Source organism: Musca vetustissima, unplaced genomic scaffold (genome assembly GCF_032173495.1).
Source record: "Musca vetustissima isolate MV318-11 ecotype Yass unplaced genomic scaffold, APGP_CSIRO_Mvet_v1 utg2910, whole genome shotgun sequence".
Taxonomy (NCBI): domain Eukaryota; kingdom Metazoa; phylum Arthropoda; class Insecta; order Diptera; family Muscidae; genus Musca; species Musca vetustissima.
The window spans coordinates 391,052-405,388 of NW_026885361.1; the positions used below are offsets into that span (position 1 = coordinate 391,052).

The 14,337-nt window shown below is 34.8% G+C and overlaps 2 protein-coding genes across 2 annotated transcripts in view; one reads left to right on the top strand and one right to left on the bottom strand.

The window, feature by feature from the left end:
- LOC133332627 (small ribosomal subunit protein uS9m) overlaps positions 1–11,181 on the top strand; it is a 59,852-nt gene extending 48,671 nt beyond the window's left edge. Inside the window, exons 7-8 of the mRNA XM_061541016.1 lie at positions 10,827–10,989; positions 11,074–11,181. Of these exons, the coding sequence (XP_061397000.1) occupies positions 10,827–10,989; positions 11,074–11,165 (255 nt within the window). The 3' untranslated portion in view covers positions 11,166–11,181. The remainder of the gene's footprint in view (positions 1–10,826; positions 10,990–11,073) is intronic.
- Positions 11,182–11,229: 48 nt separating this feature from the next.
- LOC133332617 (probable arginine--tRNA ligase, mitochondrial) lies at positions 11,230–13,903 on the bottom strand. The gene is made up of 4 exons (XM_061541000.1): positions 13,868–13,903; positions 12,600–13,782; positions 11,453–11,807; positions 11,230–11,383 (listed from the first exon to the last, which is right to left on the bottom strand). Exons 1-4 carry the CDS (start codon positions 13,901–13,903, stop codon positions 11,230–11,232), a joined length of 1,728 nt encoding a protein of 575 aa, XP_061396984.1.
- Between the last annotated feature and the right edge of the window lie 434 nt (positions 13,904–14,337).

The following is a 14,337-nucleotide window of genomic DNA, read 5'->3' on the forward strand; positions in this document are numbered from 1 at the left end:
TGACGATTATATTTAGGCCTTGTAGATATTCGTAGAAAATCCACGCATTTTTAAATAGTCTTCGAAAAAATATTTCTAAAAATCCAGAGCTGTGTTTAATTCCCGAAAAAAAATATTTAAAACAAAAAGGATCTTTGAAAAACTAGTATGGAAGTTTCTTTAATCGTACGTGCCATGCTAAATACATTTTTGCTTATAACTTTGGTTTGGATTAGCCGATGATTACCAAAATTTCAGTAAATTTAAACTAAGGACCGCAGTATCTAAAAACGTGAAGAACTTTAAAACATGCTAAGTCGACTTAGCATACTATGGTTCGGAGGCGTCGATATGTTTGTAACAGGCAAAAGGAAACGAGATAGACACATGGTTCCTTTTGAGAATATGCATAGAATCACTTTCTAAGTCGATTTATGCATGTGCGACCATTCGTCCATCCGTCCGAGTGTCTGTCTGTCCATGTTAAATTGTAAACAAAGTACAGGTTGCATTTATGATAAGAATTGCATGAAATTTGGCACAGCTCATTTATTTGGCCCAAGGACGAACCCTATTGAAATTGGGAAAAATCGGTTCAGATTTAGATATAACTACCATATATAATTTCGTCCGATTTAAGGTAAGTAGTGCACCAAAGTCCCTAAATATCTTTCGACTTGCACGAAATTTGGTACAGCGTACTGAATTAAGCCTAGAATAACGTGTGGTGAGTTTCGGGAAAATCGGTTCAGATTTAGATATAGCTGCCATATATATTTTCGTCCGATTTAAGGCAAATGGTGCACTAATGTCTCTAAATATCTTTCGATTTGCACGAAATTTTACATGTGCACTAAATTAAGCCTGGAATAATGTCTGCTAAGTTTCATGAATATCGGTTCAGATTTAGATATCGCTCCCATATATATTTTCGTCCGATTTAAGGTGAATGGTGCACCAAAATCCCTAAATATCTTTCGACTTGCACGAAATTTGGTACAGCGTACTGAATTAAGCCTAGAATGATGTGTTTTGCACCAAAGTTTCCTTGCACGAAATTTGGTACAGCGTACTAAATTAAGCCTGGATTTATATTATAGATAGATATAGCTACATATATATTTTCGTCCGATTTAAGGTAAATGATGTACCAAAGTCCCTTAATATCTTCCGGTTTGCACGAAATTTGGCATAGCGAAATGAATTAGGTCTAGAATGATGTGTGTTAATTTTCCTGAAATCGTTGAAATCGTTTAAGATTTGGATATAGCTTCTATATCTGACCAAATGAAAAATTTAGTATATGTTGCAGAATGACATGTTTATGGATCCAATTTCATTTTACTGGTCCTTTAAAAATGTGACGTCTGTTAGGATTCATCTGTTGAATATACCCAAAGTGGTGAAGGGTATCATATAATCGGCCCCGTCCGACTTTACTACTTTCCTTACTGGTTTTTTTATATACGTAATATAATTTTTTTTGTTACTAATATTTAATTATATCCTTACTGTATATCCATAATTATCCACATTTTGTATTGATATTCATTTCCATAGCAAATGATGAATTATCCTTTTTACTATTTTATATAGAAGAGTTTACAATTTAACAAATAAGTGTTTTTTTTTTTTTTTTTTTTGAATTGAAAACTACTCGTTATCCGTTTTGATTTTCGTTAAACAATCAGCAACATTCAAAATCCATTTAATTGGGAAATCGTGTCCGTATCCTTTTTTGAAATTTTGTTTTACAATTTTTTTTTATTTTTTACGAAAAAAAAACATCTCTGAATCCTTGACGAAAAAGAATTAAGCCATTTTTTTCAAATCACACAAAATCTATTTTAAAGGACATCGATTCATTGCAGGATGTATATTCGTATCATCTTTCGTATTATTTTGAATATTTCTCTATTAATTATTAGGCTTTTTAATTTTTTTGAAATTAAATTAACCGTCAAAAGTTTTAATTCTCTTTTTTATTGTTTTTTGCTTTTCTTTATGATGACCGCCGCCGCTGTTTGATTTTCTTCTGTTCTTTTTTCGATTATCGAAACTTGACCCGTACGAACTTTTCGCCACGACGTTGAACATTGAAATATTCCAAAACGTTTTTCCACTCACTTTGCATTTCGAGGAGAGATGGATGATGGCACACAAAAAAAAAGTTCGAATATAACGTTTATTTTTTTCGCAGTACTTTTTTTTTTTTGAGAAAAATCAACGGTTTTTTTTTGTCGGTATATGTTTTTGTACATCTGTTGCTCCATTCGTCTCCATTTGTTCTGTGATCGGTTTGGCCACCCCCACATCCCCACCTACCTTTCTCCTCCTACCACTGCCATTTGTTCGTTTTATATCACTCACATCTATTGTATGTCGTCGTCGTTTTGTTGTTTCTGTCGTCATTGTTGTTTTTGTCTCTTGTTGTTGTTGTTGTTGATGATCATCATACTGATATTGTTGCTGCTACTGCCGCTCCTGTCCGTGTTGTTGTAGTGATTGATTGTTGTATATACATTAGTTTCAACGTCGTTCTGTCGTCGGTTTTATACGTTTTTGTTGTTGTTGTAATTTATTCCACAACATGAGCGGTTATGCGAGGTTTGGTTGTTATCTTGGAAAAGTCAAGAGAGATTTCTGACATTTTATTAGACTAGAATTGATATATTGATTCCAAGAAGTCTGTCAGGATCATCCAGAAAAAATACCATTTCTTTCTTAATAAAGAAAATTTGGTTATCTATGACCAGAATATGGGAGAAGACATGTTTTTCTTCAAGAAATGATTCCTATTCATCTTTTATTATAACACTTTTTGCTTTCGATGAGAGAACCTTTCCCTTTTCTCTTAGAGGATCTCCGGGTCATTTATTGGTGTCTTATATTATTGTCCTTTTGGTCATATATGTGAGAAGATTTTTGGATCTTCTGAAAATACCTGTTATCCCTCTCTGAGTACACTATTTGGTCTTCTTTGGGAAGTCCTTATAGTCGCCCATAAGAAGACTTTTTTGGGAGAACCTTTCGAAAAGCACTTTTGATCTTCTATAAGAAAACATCGGATAAACAGTGAGACGACCTTACATACTTAGCTGACTTGTGACAGAAAAAATGTTCCATAAGCCGAGCTTAAAAAAATTTTCAGTCACGTCGGTCTTGCGTGCAGCTCTCCCTTAGGAATAAGTAAATCGACTTTCGACTAATCGACTTTTTGCATTGAAATGTCTAAAAGTCGAAGTCGACTTTTGACCTTTGAGAAAATCGCGAAGTCGACTTTTCAAGATCGACTTTCGATTTGCTTCATAAATCCGAAATTGTCCAAAAATTACACATTCCAGAACAGATTAAAACTGTTGACAACAATTCTTATAAAAAATTTAAGTTTTTCGTCGATTTTGCTTTAGTTGGTAAAAGTCGAAAATCGATTTTGAACAGGTTTGACAAAATCGAAAGATCGAAAAGTCGACTTTTTAGTCAAAGGCAAAAATCGAAGTCTAAAAATCGACTTTTTGTCAGAGGCAAAAATCGAAAAGTCGACTTTGGCGCTTGACTACGTATCCCTATCTCCCATGTTTCGAAATATTCTCTTCGACTTGATCTTTCCATCTAATTCATAACCTTCCCCTTCTACGTGAGCCATCAGTAGACTCGCTTTTATATGCCTTTTGTGCCGGGGCATCCGCATCAATCCATTCTCACAACATGACCTAGCCAACCCAGTCGCTGCAGCTCGATACGTACGTCTGACTATGTCGATGTCCGAGAATAAGTGGTAAAACTCATGATTCATTCGACCGCGATATTAACTGTCAACGCAGATCGGCCCATAAATCTTTCGGAGAAAACTTCTCTGAAACCAAACCAAGAACTGCCTCATCTGCTTGCGCAAGTACCCATGCTTGAGATCTATATAGTAGCACGGGTAGTATCAGCGTCTGGTAGAGTGTGAGTTTGGTCTGGCGCGATGACTAGCAGTTGTTGGCCTTCTTCGAATATCAAAACTGATGTCATTAGTTTTATTTATGGCTGTACCAAGTTATATAAAATCTTTGACTACCTCGAAGCTGTAGTTCTCATGTTGGTCTACAGTTGGTCCGAGTCTACTGGACAAACACTCCAAGATCTGTCTCATCTGCTTCCGCAAGTACCCATGCTTCAGATCCATATAGTAGCAGGGGTAATATCAGCGTCTGGTAGAGTGTGAGTTTGGTCTGGCGAGATGACTAGCACTTTTTGGCCAAAACTATTCTTCTTCGAATCTCAAAACTGATGTCATTAGTTTTATTTATGGCTGTACCCAGGTATATAAAATCTTTGACTACCTCGAAGCTGTAATTCTCATGTTGGTCCACAGTTGGTCCGAGTCTACTGGACATCTCGCCATTTACTGCCAGACCAACTTTGGCAGACTACTTCTCAATTTGTTCAATGTGGGCTGTTACAACTCGCAATGTTCGACCAATTATATCGATGTTATTGGAGTAGGCGAGTAACATATGCTGTTTGGTGTAGAGAGTATCATTTCTGTTCAACTTTGCCTCACATATGACCTTTTCCAGCAGGAAGTTAAACAGGTCACGACAAACTGGCACAATGTCTGAATCCTTGTTCGGTAGTAAAGCCCTCCGATAGGTCCTTTCCGACTTTAACTGTTGACATTGTGCCAGTTAAAGCAATCCTGCATAACCGTATTAATTTTGAAGGAATGCCGAACGCAGATTTGGCTTTAAACACCTCTGAACGGATAGCGCTGTCGAATGCGGCTTTATAGTCGACGTTCAGGCAAAATGTGTCGATGGTTACATATAACCAGAATACATGAGAAGACCTGCTGTTCTTTATTTAAAAAATTCCTATTGGTAATCTATTATAAGACTTTTTGGACTACGATAGGAAACCCTTTCTATTTTCTCGTAGAGGAACTTCGGTCATCTATTAATGTCTTCTGAATACTATACTATTTTCTGGGTTCCATAAAATGACCTCTTCGACATTTTGCTCTTTCATAAATACCTATAGGTCAGAAATTTATTTGGAGGGGTATTGGTCTTCTATAAGAAGTCTTTTTGATATTCTTAGAGAAGATATTTGATATTCCTTTTGGGTTTCTTTGAAAATATCTTATGGACTTCTATAAGAAAAATTGTTGGACCTTATTTTGACATTCTTTCCTTCCTTTTGGTGATCCAGAAGAAGACCCTTAGGTCTTCAACAAGATGACCATTTGTCCTTTTCTGAGTAGACCTTTTGTTCTTCTATGTGAAGCCCTTAGGATCATCCACAAGAAGAATTTTAGATGCAACTTTTGATCAAGATCGAAGAAGATTTTTGATCTTCTGTAAAAAAAAAAAAAACATCTGGTCAACAGTGACCAGACCTTCTACTATTTTATGAGAAGAATGTTTGCTCTCCCAGAAATTAACCTCTTCGACGTTTTGTCTTCCATAAATACGTAAGTGTCAGATCTTTTATGAAAAGGACATGGGTCTTCTATAGAGATCTTAGCTTTTCTAAGACATCTTTGGTTTTTATAGATCCATACGATGGCCTTATAGTCTTATTCCCGAAGACATTTTGGTATTCCACCAAGACCTAAGGAGCAGGCCTTTCATGAGAAATGCTTCTGGATTTATTTGTCTTCTGCGAGAATTCTTTTGGTCATCCTGAAGCATACTTTCAGTTCTTCCACAAAATGAACTTTTGGTATTCCGGAAGAAGAACTTTTGGTCATCTTCGAAAAAGACCCTTTGTGGTTCTAAAACGAGACAGATTTTTTTATCTTCCATAATATGGTTACTTGGTTTAATGTTCAGAAGACATTTTGGTCTTCCATCAAGACCTAAGGGTCAGGCCATCATGAGATGGACTTTTGAAAATAGCATTTGATCTCCATCTTCTTATAAAGGGGACTAAAAACATGAGAACTTTCGTGAGAAGGATCTTCTATGAAAATACCTTTTTTGCCTTCTAAGAGATTTTTGGCCTCCTTGGACTTCAAAAAGACCTACTTCTTTATGTTTGAGAAAACTTTTTAGGTATTCTATGAGTAGGCCTATGTGAAGAATGATTGGTCTTGGTTTTGGTATTTCATAAGAAGAAACCCCATAAAGTCAAACAGGTATTTTATGATCTTCTAAAAGAAGACTTTTGGCCTTCTGGGGGAAGTTCTTTTGGGCTTTAATAAGCAAATATTTTGATCTCGTAGAAAGTATCGTGTCCTCTAGGAGAAGATTTTGTGGTCTTTAAAGTGAACCCTTCTTCGTCTTCTGTGAGAAGACATTTGACGATAAAAACTTCTGTTTGGATATGAGAATATCTTCTGGGCCTCTATGAGAATAACTTCTGGTCTTCTAAAAGGATATTATCGTGTTCTACAAGAATAACTCCTGGTCTTCTATGAGGATATATTCTGGTCATCATATGAGAATAACTTCTGGTCTTCTATATGGATATCTTCTGGTATTCTATGAGAACGTATATTTGTCATTTGTAAAAATTCATATTGGCATTCCGCTCATCTATGAAATGACTATTAAGACTCCTATAAAAATTAGGTTATTGTATATTGAATTCCTAAATACCTGCACTTCACTAACGACCCTCGTTTAGATAAATTCTAGACGTAGTTAAATTTATTACGATTCGGCAAAGATAAACATTTTCTTTCGATTTTTGTTCTTCATGTAGAGGGTATTTAATGACGTCGTGTTTTTTCTATTCTCAAAATATATTAAAAAAATGAAAAACCTACTCGGATCTTCTGCCGGACTTGTGTATCATATAATTGCTCGCATAATTCATAATGAATAGGGATTTATGGTTATAATTTCCAAGAAAGATTACAGGATCTTGATAAGATCAAAAGTAATAAATAGCATGGACAATATATTTCACACTGAATGAGGAAAACAGATTAGATGTTAAAGGCTTCCGTAAGAACTATAATCTCCTGAAAAACTACTACTAATATCGTTCAAAAAATCTAAACATTTAATCCCCTTTTTAAAATTTGACTACCACAGATTATTGGCTTTTCTCGCTAGACATTTTCCACTCAGCTAAGTAAGCCGTTAACACCAGATTCACAAAATATTTTCTGACACTTTTCCAAATTATCATCTATGCATGAAAACAATTTCCCCATAGTTCCGAAATCTATAATTAAAAAAAAATCAACTTGTTAGCAAAAATGCCTAATCACGTCAAATTATTTTAAGCAATGCAATAAAGTGAGAAGAATGCTGTTGTTACGTCTATATCGCTGTGTGAGAGACTTGTTGATATTGTAAACGGCTTTTGTATTTAAATTTTTGGAAATTTTTTTCAATAGGAAATTAATTATCCCATCGTATTTTTTATGTAATTTAAATTGGGAGGGGAAACCCAAACGATAACAACAAATTTGCTATTGTTTTAAATCGGAATAGTCGCGAAGTAAACATCTGTTTAGTAAAAATGTAAATTTCGAATGGTAACTGTGTATTTTTCGAAACAAAAAAAGCTGATATTTTTAAAAATTCAGTTTTTAGAGATAGCATGGAACTATTTATCTTTGTCAAAAAGACACTTTATTTAAATTCGGCTCTGCCTTCCGTAAGTACCTTCATTTATTGGATAAAATTCCATCTAAGCCTTGTCAGGAAGAATCTTGATGATCTATATAGGTCCCAAGTTATAAGAGGGTACTTTTATATCAACACATTTATTTTTAAGGTCTGAACTGTATTCACACTGATGTTAGTTGCAGATGCTAGGAATGAACAAAGCTTGAAAACTCGGCAAATAGGAAGAGGGGAATATTTTATCTAGCAGGAAATGAGGAAATCTTTTGGTCTTCTAGAAGAAGATGATGTGATCTTTAATGAGGCTTCTGGGCATTATGGCTTAAACATTTTTGGCATCTATCAGAAGGTCTTTTGGACTTCTATGGAAAACTATTTGGTTCAGTCTATCATCTATTAGAATACAACTAAATATTAATCATCTATAAGAAGACAATCTGCTTTCCTATAGAACACATTCGATTCACCTATTTTTTTTTTAAGAAAGATAGGAAAAATAGTTGGAGTTGGGGAGTCAGTAGATGGTTATTTAATCATGTCAAATATTTTGACAAACCCTAGGATATGATTGGGGTCCATTTTGGAGAAAAAATCTAGGTTATCAATTTCATATCTTCCAAACTGTCTGTGACTCCCGCCACTCACCGATGGACATCTACAGAGAATATGTTCATTTGTTCCTATCTCCTCTTCGTCCTCACATAGACGACAGTAATCCTCACCGTTGGTGTCCCATTTCGAAGTGAGGGATCTGATCTGGCAGTGACCTGTTATGAGGCCCACAATGATTTTGATTTCTCTCTTATTATGTGACAAGAGCGAAGAAGTTCTTCGGCGAGAGAATTCAGTTTTCGAGATTCTGCAACCAAGTTCTCTTGACCATTTGTTGCCGACTACCTCGCCGTAGATCAAGCGTATTTTGCCAATGAAACAGCCACTGGCGGTTGCACAGATCTCTCAATCGGAAGGTTGGACGACTGTGAACCCCCACGGGCAAGCTCGTCGGCAAACTCATTCCCATCTATGTTGTTTTGTCCTGGAACCCAACATGAATTAACTATCCGTCGTATATCAAATAGAACAGCATTACATTCACGAACTGCTTCTGAGTTTATAGGGCACGACTTTACAGCCTTGAGATCCCACTTACTTTCGACATATTTAGTCACTGGTCCGGTACTATCGGCAAAAAGTGTTTTGAATATCTAGGCCGCTTTAGTGATCGCAAGGATTTCTGCTTGAAATACGCTACGTAACTTTGGAATCTTACGTTTTCTAGAGAAGAGCACGAATTCTGTCTTATTGGATTTACGCCAAGACCATTGGCGTTTGCCCAGTTGGACAGAGTTGAAAGGGCGCCCTCCATAATGTCTGAAACAGTCGTCACAAATTTCCCACCGACTAGCAAGACTACAACATCGGCATAGGCTACAACCTATATTTTGAGATGGTCGAATTTCAGCAGTGTTTCATTTGTCACCAGAAGACATAAAAGTGGAGATAATACTCATCCGTGTGGTGTGCTCTGTTGAAGTGTAGCAGGAGGACTCCATATTCTTCTCGATACGTCCAACCACCTTATGTAAGGCTTTATCCACTGCTTTGGCTTTGATATAGGCATGCTGGGAGTTGCTATTTTTTTTTTTTTTTTGGGTCAATAGTGTTCCTAATTTCGGCGTCCAGTATCCTTTCAAAAGTCTTGAGTAGAAAGGAAGATAGGCTGATCGGTCTATTGATCTTTGGTAGCGTATGACTTGGCTTCCCGACTTTCGTGATGAAGGTATGTGCGATAAGAGTAGGCAAGCTCTAATATGTCTTGCAGAGTGGCTAATACTCATTCATCTGCGTGTTGCAGCATGACCGTTGTTATACCATCTGGTCCTGGGGATTTGTAGGGTTGAAAACTATTTATCGCCCATACCAGTTTGGAGCCACAATAGGCTTGAATTTAAAGAATTGTAGGGTTGAAAACTATTTATCGCCCATACCAGTTTGGAGTCACAATAGGCTTGAATTTAAAGAATATATTTTTCCAGAGCCTACACAAGGCGTTTTATATAATATTTTCGCAAGGACCAGAATGAAATTTAAAAAATAAATATTTTGCAAAGTCTACACTAGGCGCAGATTTTTTTAAATACTTTTAAAAAATATACTTTAAAAAAATTGACGCTGAAATAGGCGCAGATTTCTTAAAATATTTGTTCTAGAGTCACTATATGTTTGAATTTAAAAAAAATATTTTTTAAAGTCTACATAAAGCGTAGATTTTTTTCAAATATTTTTAAGGGCTAGTGTAGGCTTGAACTTACAGCATTTTTTCCAGAATCTACACAAGGTGCAGATTTTTGTCATAATACTTTTCTATTTCTTATTGATGTCGAAATTTTTTCTCATTGAAGACCAATAGATTTACACATAGAACAATAGAGTTTCTTCTTATTGATGTCCAAAGGTCTTCTCATTGAAGACAAAAAGGTCTTCTGAGGATCCTAATGAAATATCAAAATGTCCTCTCATAGAAGACCAAAATATGATCTAATCGAAAACCAAACTTTAGGAAAAAATATGACAAGAATCTATAGTCGTTCCTGCTCCTTGTCACATTTTCCATAAATCATTGATTTAGAAAATTAACAAACTAGAATTACGTCTGACTATTTATAATAAAAACAGAAATTTCAAGATTCCGTGCAATATAAAATACAGGTTGATTCCCAGTAAACAACGTTTTCTATTTAAAAATAGAAAAAAAAAAATTGTACCCAATTTATATTCTGCGTCATGCTTATTTGGTATGTCTGCTTTGCAGCAACTTATTAAAGATCAATCTTCCGAAACTTTAACACATACAAATTTTCTACGTTTATTGCTATGATAAACAAATATTACTCCACCGGTTTTCTGATGATTTTGCCCAATTTTGTTTTGTTTTTATGGGATTTTGATTGATGATACTCTTACCAAAAATACAAATTGGTGATGTATTGATTATGTTGAACTATTGTGAATTTAAATAAACATACTGAAATTTCAGTTAACAACAAGATTTTGAAATGTTGTCTAACGAAAAACAAACCCCCACACAATTTTTCACAGCTTCGCAAAACAGAGATGTCACAGCAAATTTCTATTTTTGGCATTTGACAAAGTTCAATCATTTTTAATGAACTTTGTTATTGAAAAAAATAAAGGGAGAGGGAGTAAACAACTATAAAAAATATATCAATACGTTACCATTTAAAAATATTGACTTTCGTTTTTCTCGTTTCATTATAGGTTCTGTTTCCTTTGATCTTTACCGATATGCTGGGTAAATGTGATATCGAAGCCAATGTTGAAGGTGGTGGCAGTTCGGGCCAAGCGGGTGCCATACGCTGGGGCATTGCTATGTGCTTGCGTAGCTTTGTTGATCAGGAAACGATTGAGTCGATGCGTTTAGGTAAAGTATTTTATTGAGAACAAAAATTGATTGTTTTTAATTGCAATGTATATTTTTTTTTCCTTTCTTTCGAACTGCTTTTAGCCGGTCTTTTGACACGTGATTATCGCAGACGTGAACGTAAGAAGTTTGGTCAAGAAGGTGCCCGCCGCAAATACACATGGAAGAAACGTTAATTGTATTACAACTTTTGTTAAATGTGTGTTTCCACTATTTTTTGTTGTTATTAACAAATAAATATTACATTTGATTTAAGGGTTTCAAACCCAAAATCATCATGCCTTGTTTTAAAATATCTTTGGCCGTGTTAAATAACAACAATCTGTGTTGTTGTTTTCGTACATCTGTTTCGGATTTTATGGGTAATTTCTTTAAGGCACGACTTGTGGAGTTACTAGAAGAAAATAAATAAAATAGTTTAGTTGAAAAAATTAATTATTAAAAAAACCATAAAAAATCATACCATAAGCCAAACAAATAATTAACTAATATACACGCCTCCAATTGCTCCTTGGCCTGCCACAATATTTGTGGATATTTGGAAATTTCATTGAGAAGATCTAAGGCTTCGGGGTCTTGTAGGTGATTGTATGTAATTTCAATATTATCTAAATTGATATTTTGATTTTGTTCCATTAGGCTATATAAACGACAATGGGTATATTGTAATTTCACTCCTGTATCACCATTCATTTGTAATGCCTTATCCCAGTTGAATTCATAGTCACGTTGACGTCTCTGTTTCAAATCGTTGATGATGACAGCTGATACACCCAAAATGTCGGCAACTTCATTGGAATCCACATCGACTTTGGTGGCTAAAAAAAATCAAAAAAGAAAAAGACTGATTAAAAGGGTTTAAAACATTTTTTAATGTGAATTAAAAAATTTATTTTTTTCCGAATTTTTAAGCCTTTTTATAACAGTGGAATTTGTTGGCCTATTTGTAGTCGTGCATGTTTAAAAAATATTCTTTAAGGTTTGAAATAATATTTTTTTACGTCCCAAAATTGGCGTGAATTTTTAAAAAATATTTTTTCAAGGCGTGGATTTTTTAAAAATATTTTTCAAGGCGTTAATTTTTTTAAAATGTATTTTTCAAGGCGTTAATTTTTTTAAAACGTATTTTTCAAGGCGTGGATTTTTTAAAAATATTTTTTCAAGGCGTTGACTTATTAAAAATATTTTTTTGAGGCTTGGATTTCTTTAAAAATAAAATTTCAAGGCTTGGATTTAAAAAAAAAAATCAAGACGTGAATTTTTTAAATATTTTTTCAAGGCGTTGACTTTTTAAAAATAATTTTTCAAGGCTTGATTTTTTTTTAAATATTTTTTCAAGGTTTTGATTTTTTAAAAATATTTTTTTCAAGGATTTCAAAAAAAAGTTTGAAGAGGTGGATTTTTTAAAATATATTTTTTCAAGGCATAAATTTGAAATAAAAAAATTTTATAATTTTTCTCAAAGCGTAGATTTTTTCAAAATATTTTTTAAGGGGTAGATTTTTTCAAAAATATTTTTTCAAGTCGTGGATTTTTTAAAAATATTTTTTTCAAGGCGTAGATTTTTTCAAAAATATTTTTTAAGGCGTGTATGTATTTCATTTACTCACTCGGACTTTGAGCCTGTTTTTCCAGCATGCGATCTCTGGCCTCATCAAGAAGATCTTTCAGAAACACCGCCTGACCTTTGCGAGTACTCATGCCGTGGATACGACCAAACTTAACATGTTTCAACTTAGAAATATCCAAATCTTCCTTCAACCTTGATGTTGTTTGAAAGAGGGCCTTAAAATGATCCGTTTGACCATTTTCGACAATATAGAAAATTTGTTCGAAATTAAATCTTTGCCACCTATCCAATAACGCAGCAATATCTCGGGTTAAATACAATGTGGAACCATCACTTTTTATTATCGGTACACGTCTCTTATCAACTTCAACTACCTTGCGACCATCTTTTTCGGGTAATAGAAGATTTCTTGCATCCAATGCCTGTAGAACATCGGTGATGTGCTGTTGAGAATACATCGATTCCCAATCGTATATGTCAAATGTGACACCCAATCGTTGATAGACAGTTTGTAATTCCTGGATTGTATATTCTCGATATTTTTGCCATTGTCGTATTACATCGGGCGATTGATTGCCGGATTCGAGTTGGTGAAAATATTCTCTGGCCTTATCGGCAATTGTGGCATCCACAATGGCCTCCTTGTTGGCTCTAACATAGGCTTTATATAGTGTTTCAATGGGCGCATTTTGTATCTGCTCATCTGTTGCTTGTAGTAACTCCACGCCGACTTGTAGCAAACCAAATTGTGTACCCCAATCGCCAAGGTAGTTCATTTTTGTAACTTGATAACCTAAATTTTGGTGTAAATTCGCCAGGACATTACCAATGATGGTGGAACGCAGATGACCGACATGGAATGGTTTGGCGATGTTCGGTGAACTATATTCAAAAACCATATGAGAGTTTCTTTTCCTGGGGATTTCAATTTCAGATGATGGGTTTAGTAACGATTTCACATAGGGTTCTTCATGTATGTGGAATTCCACTCTGCTGGGCAATTTACCATTACCCGGTATGGTTCGTATTTCTTGCACCAAATCATTGTCATAATTTAAAGATGCCACAGCCTTTACAAGTTTTGAATTATCCTCATCCGTTGTGTGTTGTTGTTGGTTGCTGCCTTCTTTAACAGTCCATTGCAATACCGGCTTGCCGTTGCTGCGTTTCAAAGGTGCCTCCAGCTCATAGTACACATTGTTGTTTTTTACAACTTGGGTTATCTATTGGAAGAGATAATGGGGAATATAATTTAATATAAAAATAATAATTATTTATTTATTAATTTCGTTAAATTTCGATTTATACCTTTTCGCTTATTGTCTTACGTATTAGACATGACATTTTGCCATAGGAATTAGGGATAAGTAAATCGACATAGGATCACAAAGCTTTCGTTATAGATAAATTAACGGCGTTGAATTAGTAAACTAGTGTGGGAGTGGGAAGAAAATCGCGGATAAAGTTTGGGAATCAAAACAAATCAGGAAAAAATCGTTAAAGGTGGTAGGGCATTATAGATCGAAAATAAACTTGTAATAGGTTTCTAAAGATCTATGTTGTTTGAGTTAACAGCTGATTTATATTTATTGAATACGTAACTCCCGGGAAATTTAAACGAGCAAACGAAAATATAAAAGCAGGCCATTAAAATTCTGCTAGGAGATTTTAATGCAAACATCGAAAGGGAAAATATGTTTGGCCCCAACCGTCGGAAAATTCAGTCTCTATGAATAAACATTCGACAACGGCATGAAGTTGATTGACTTCGCGGCAGC

Excerpts from the sequence above, each read along its gene's own strand:
- LOC133332617 (XM_061541000.1), bottom strand. The coding sequence starts at position 13,903 with ATGTCATGTCTAATACGTAAGACAATAAGCGAAAAG. Across the intron at positions 13,783-13,867 it reads GTAAGACAATAAGCGAAAAG|ATAACCCAAGTTGTAAAAAA; the intron begins GTATAAATCGAA and ends CTCTTCCAATAG. Across the intron at positions 11,808-12,599 it reads AAAACAGGCTCAAAGTCCGA|CCACCAAAGTCGATGTGGAT; the intron begins GTGAGTAAATGA and ends GATTTTTTTTAG.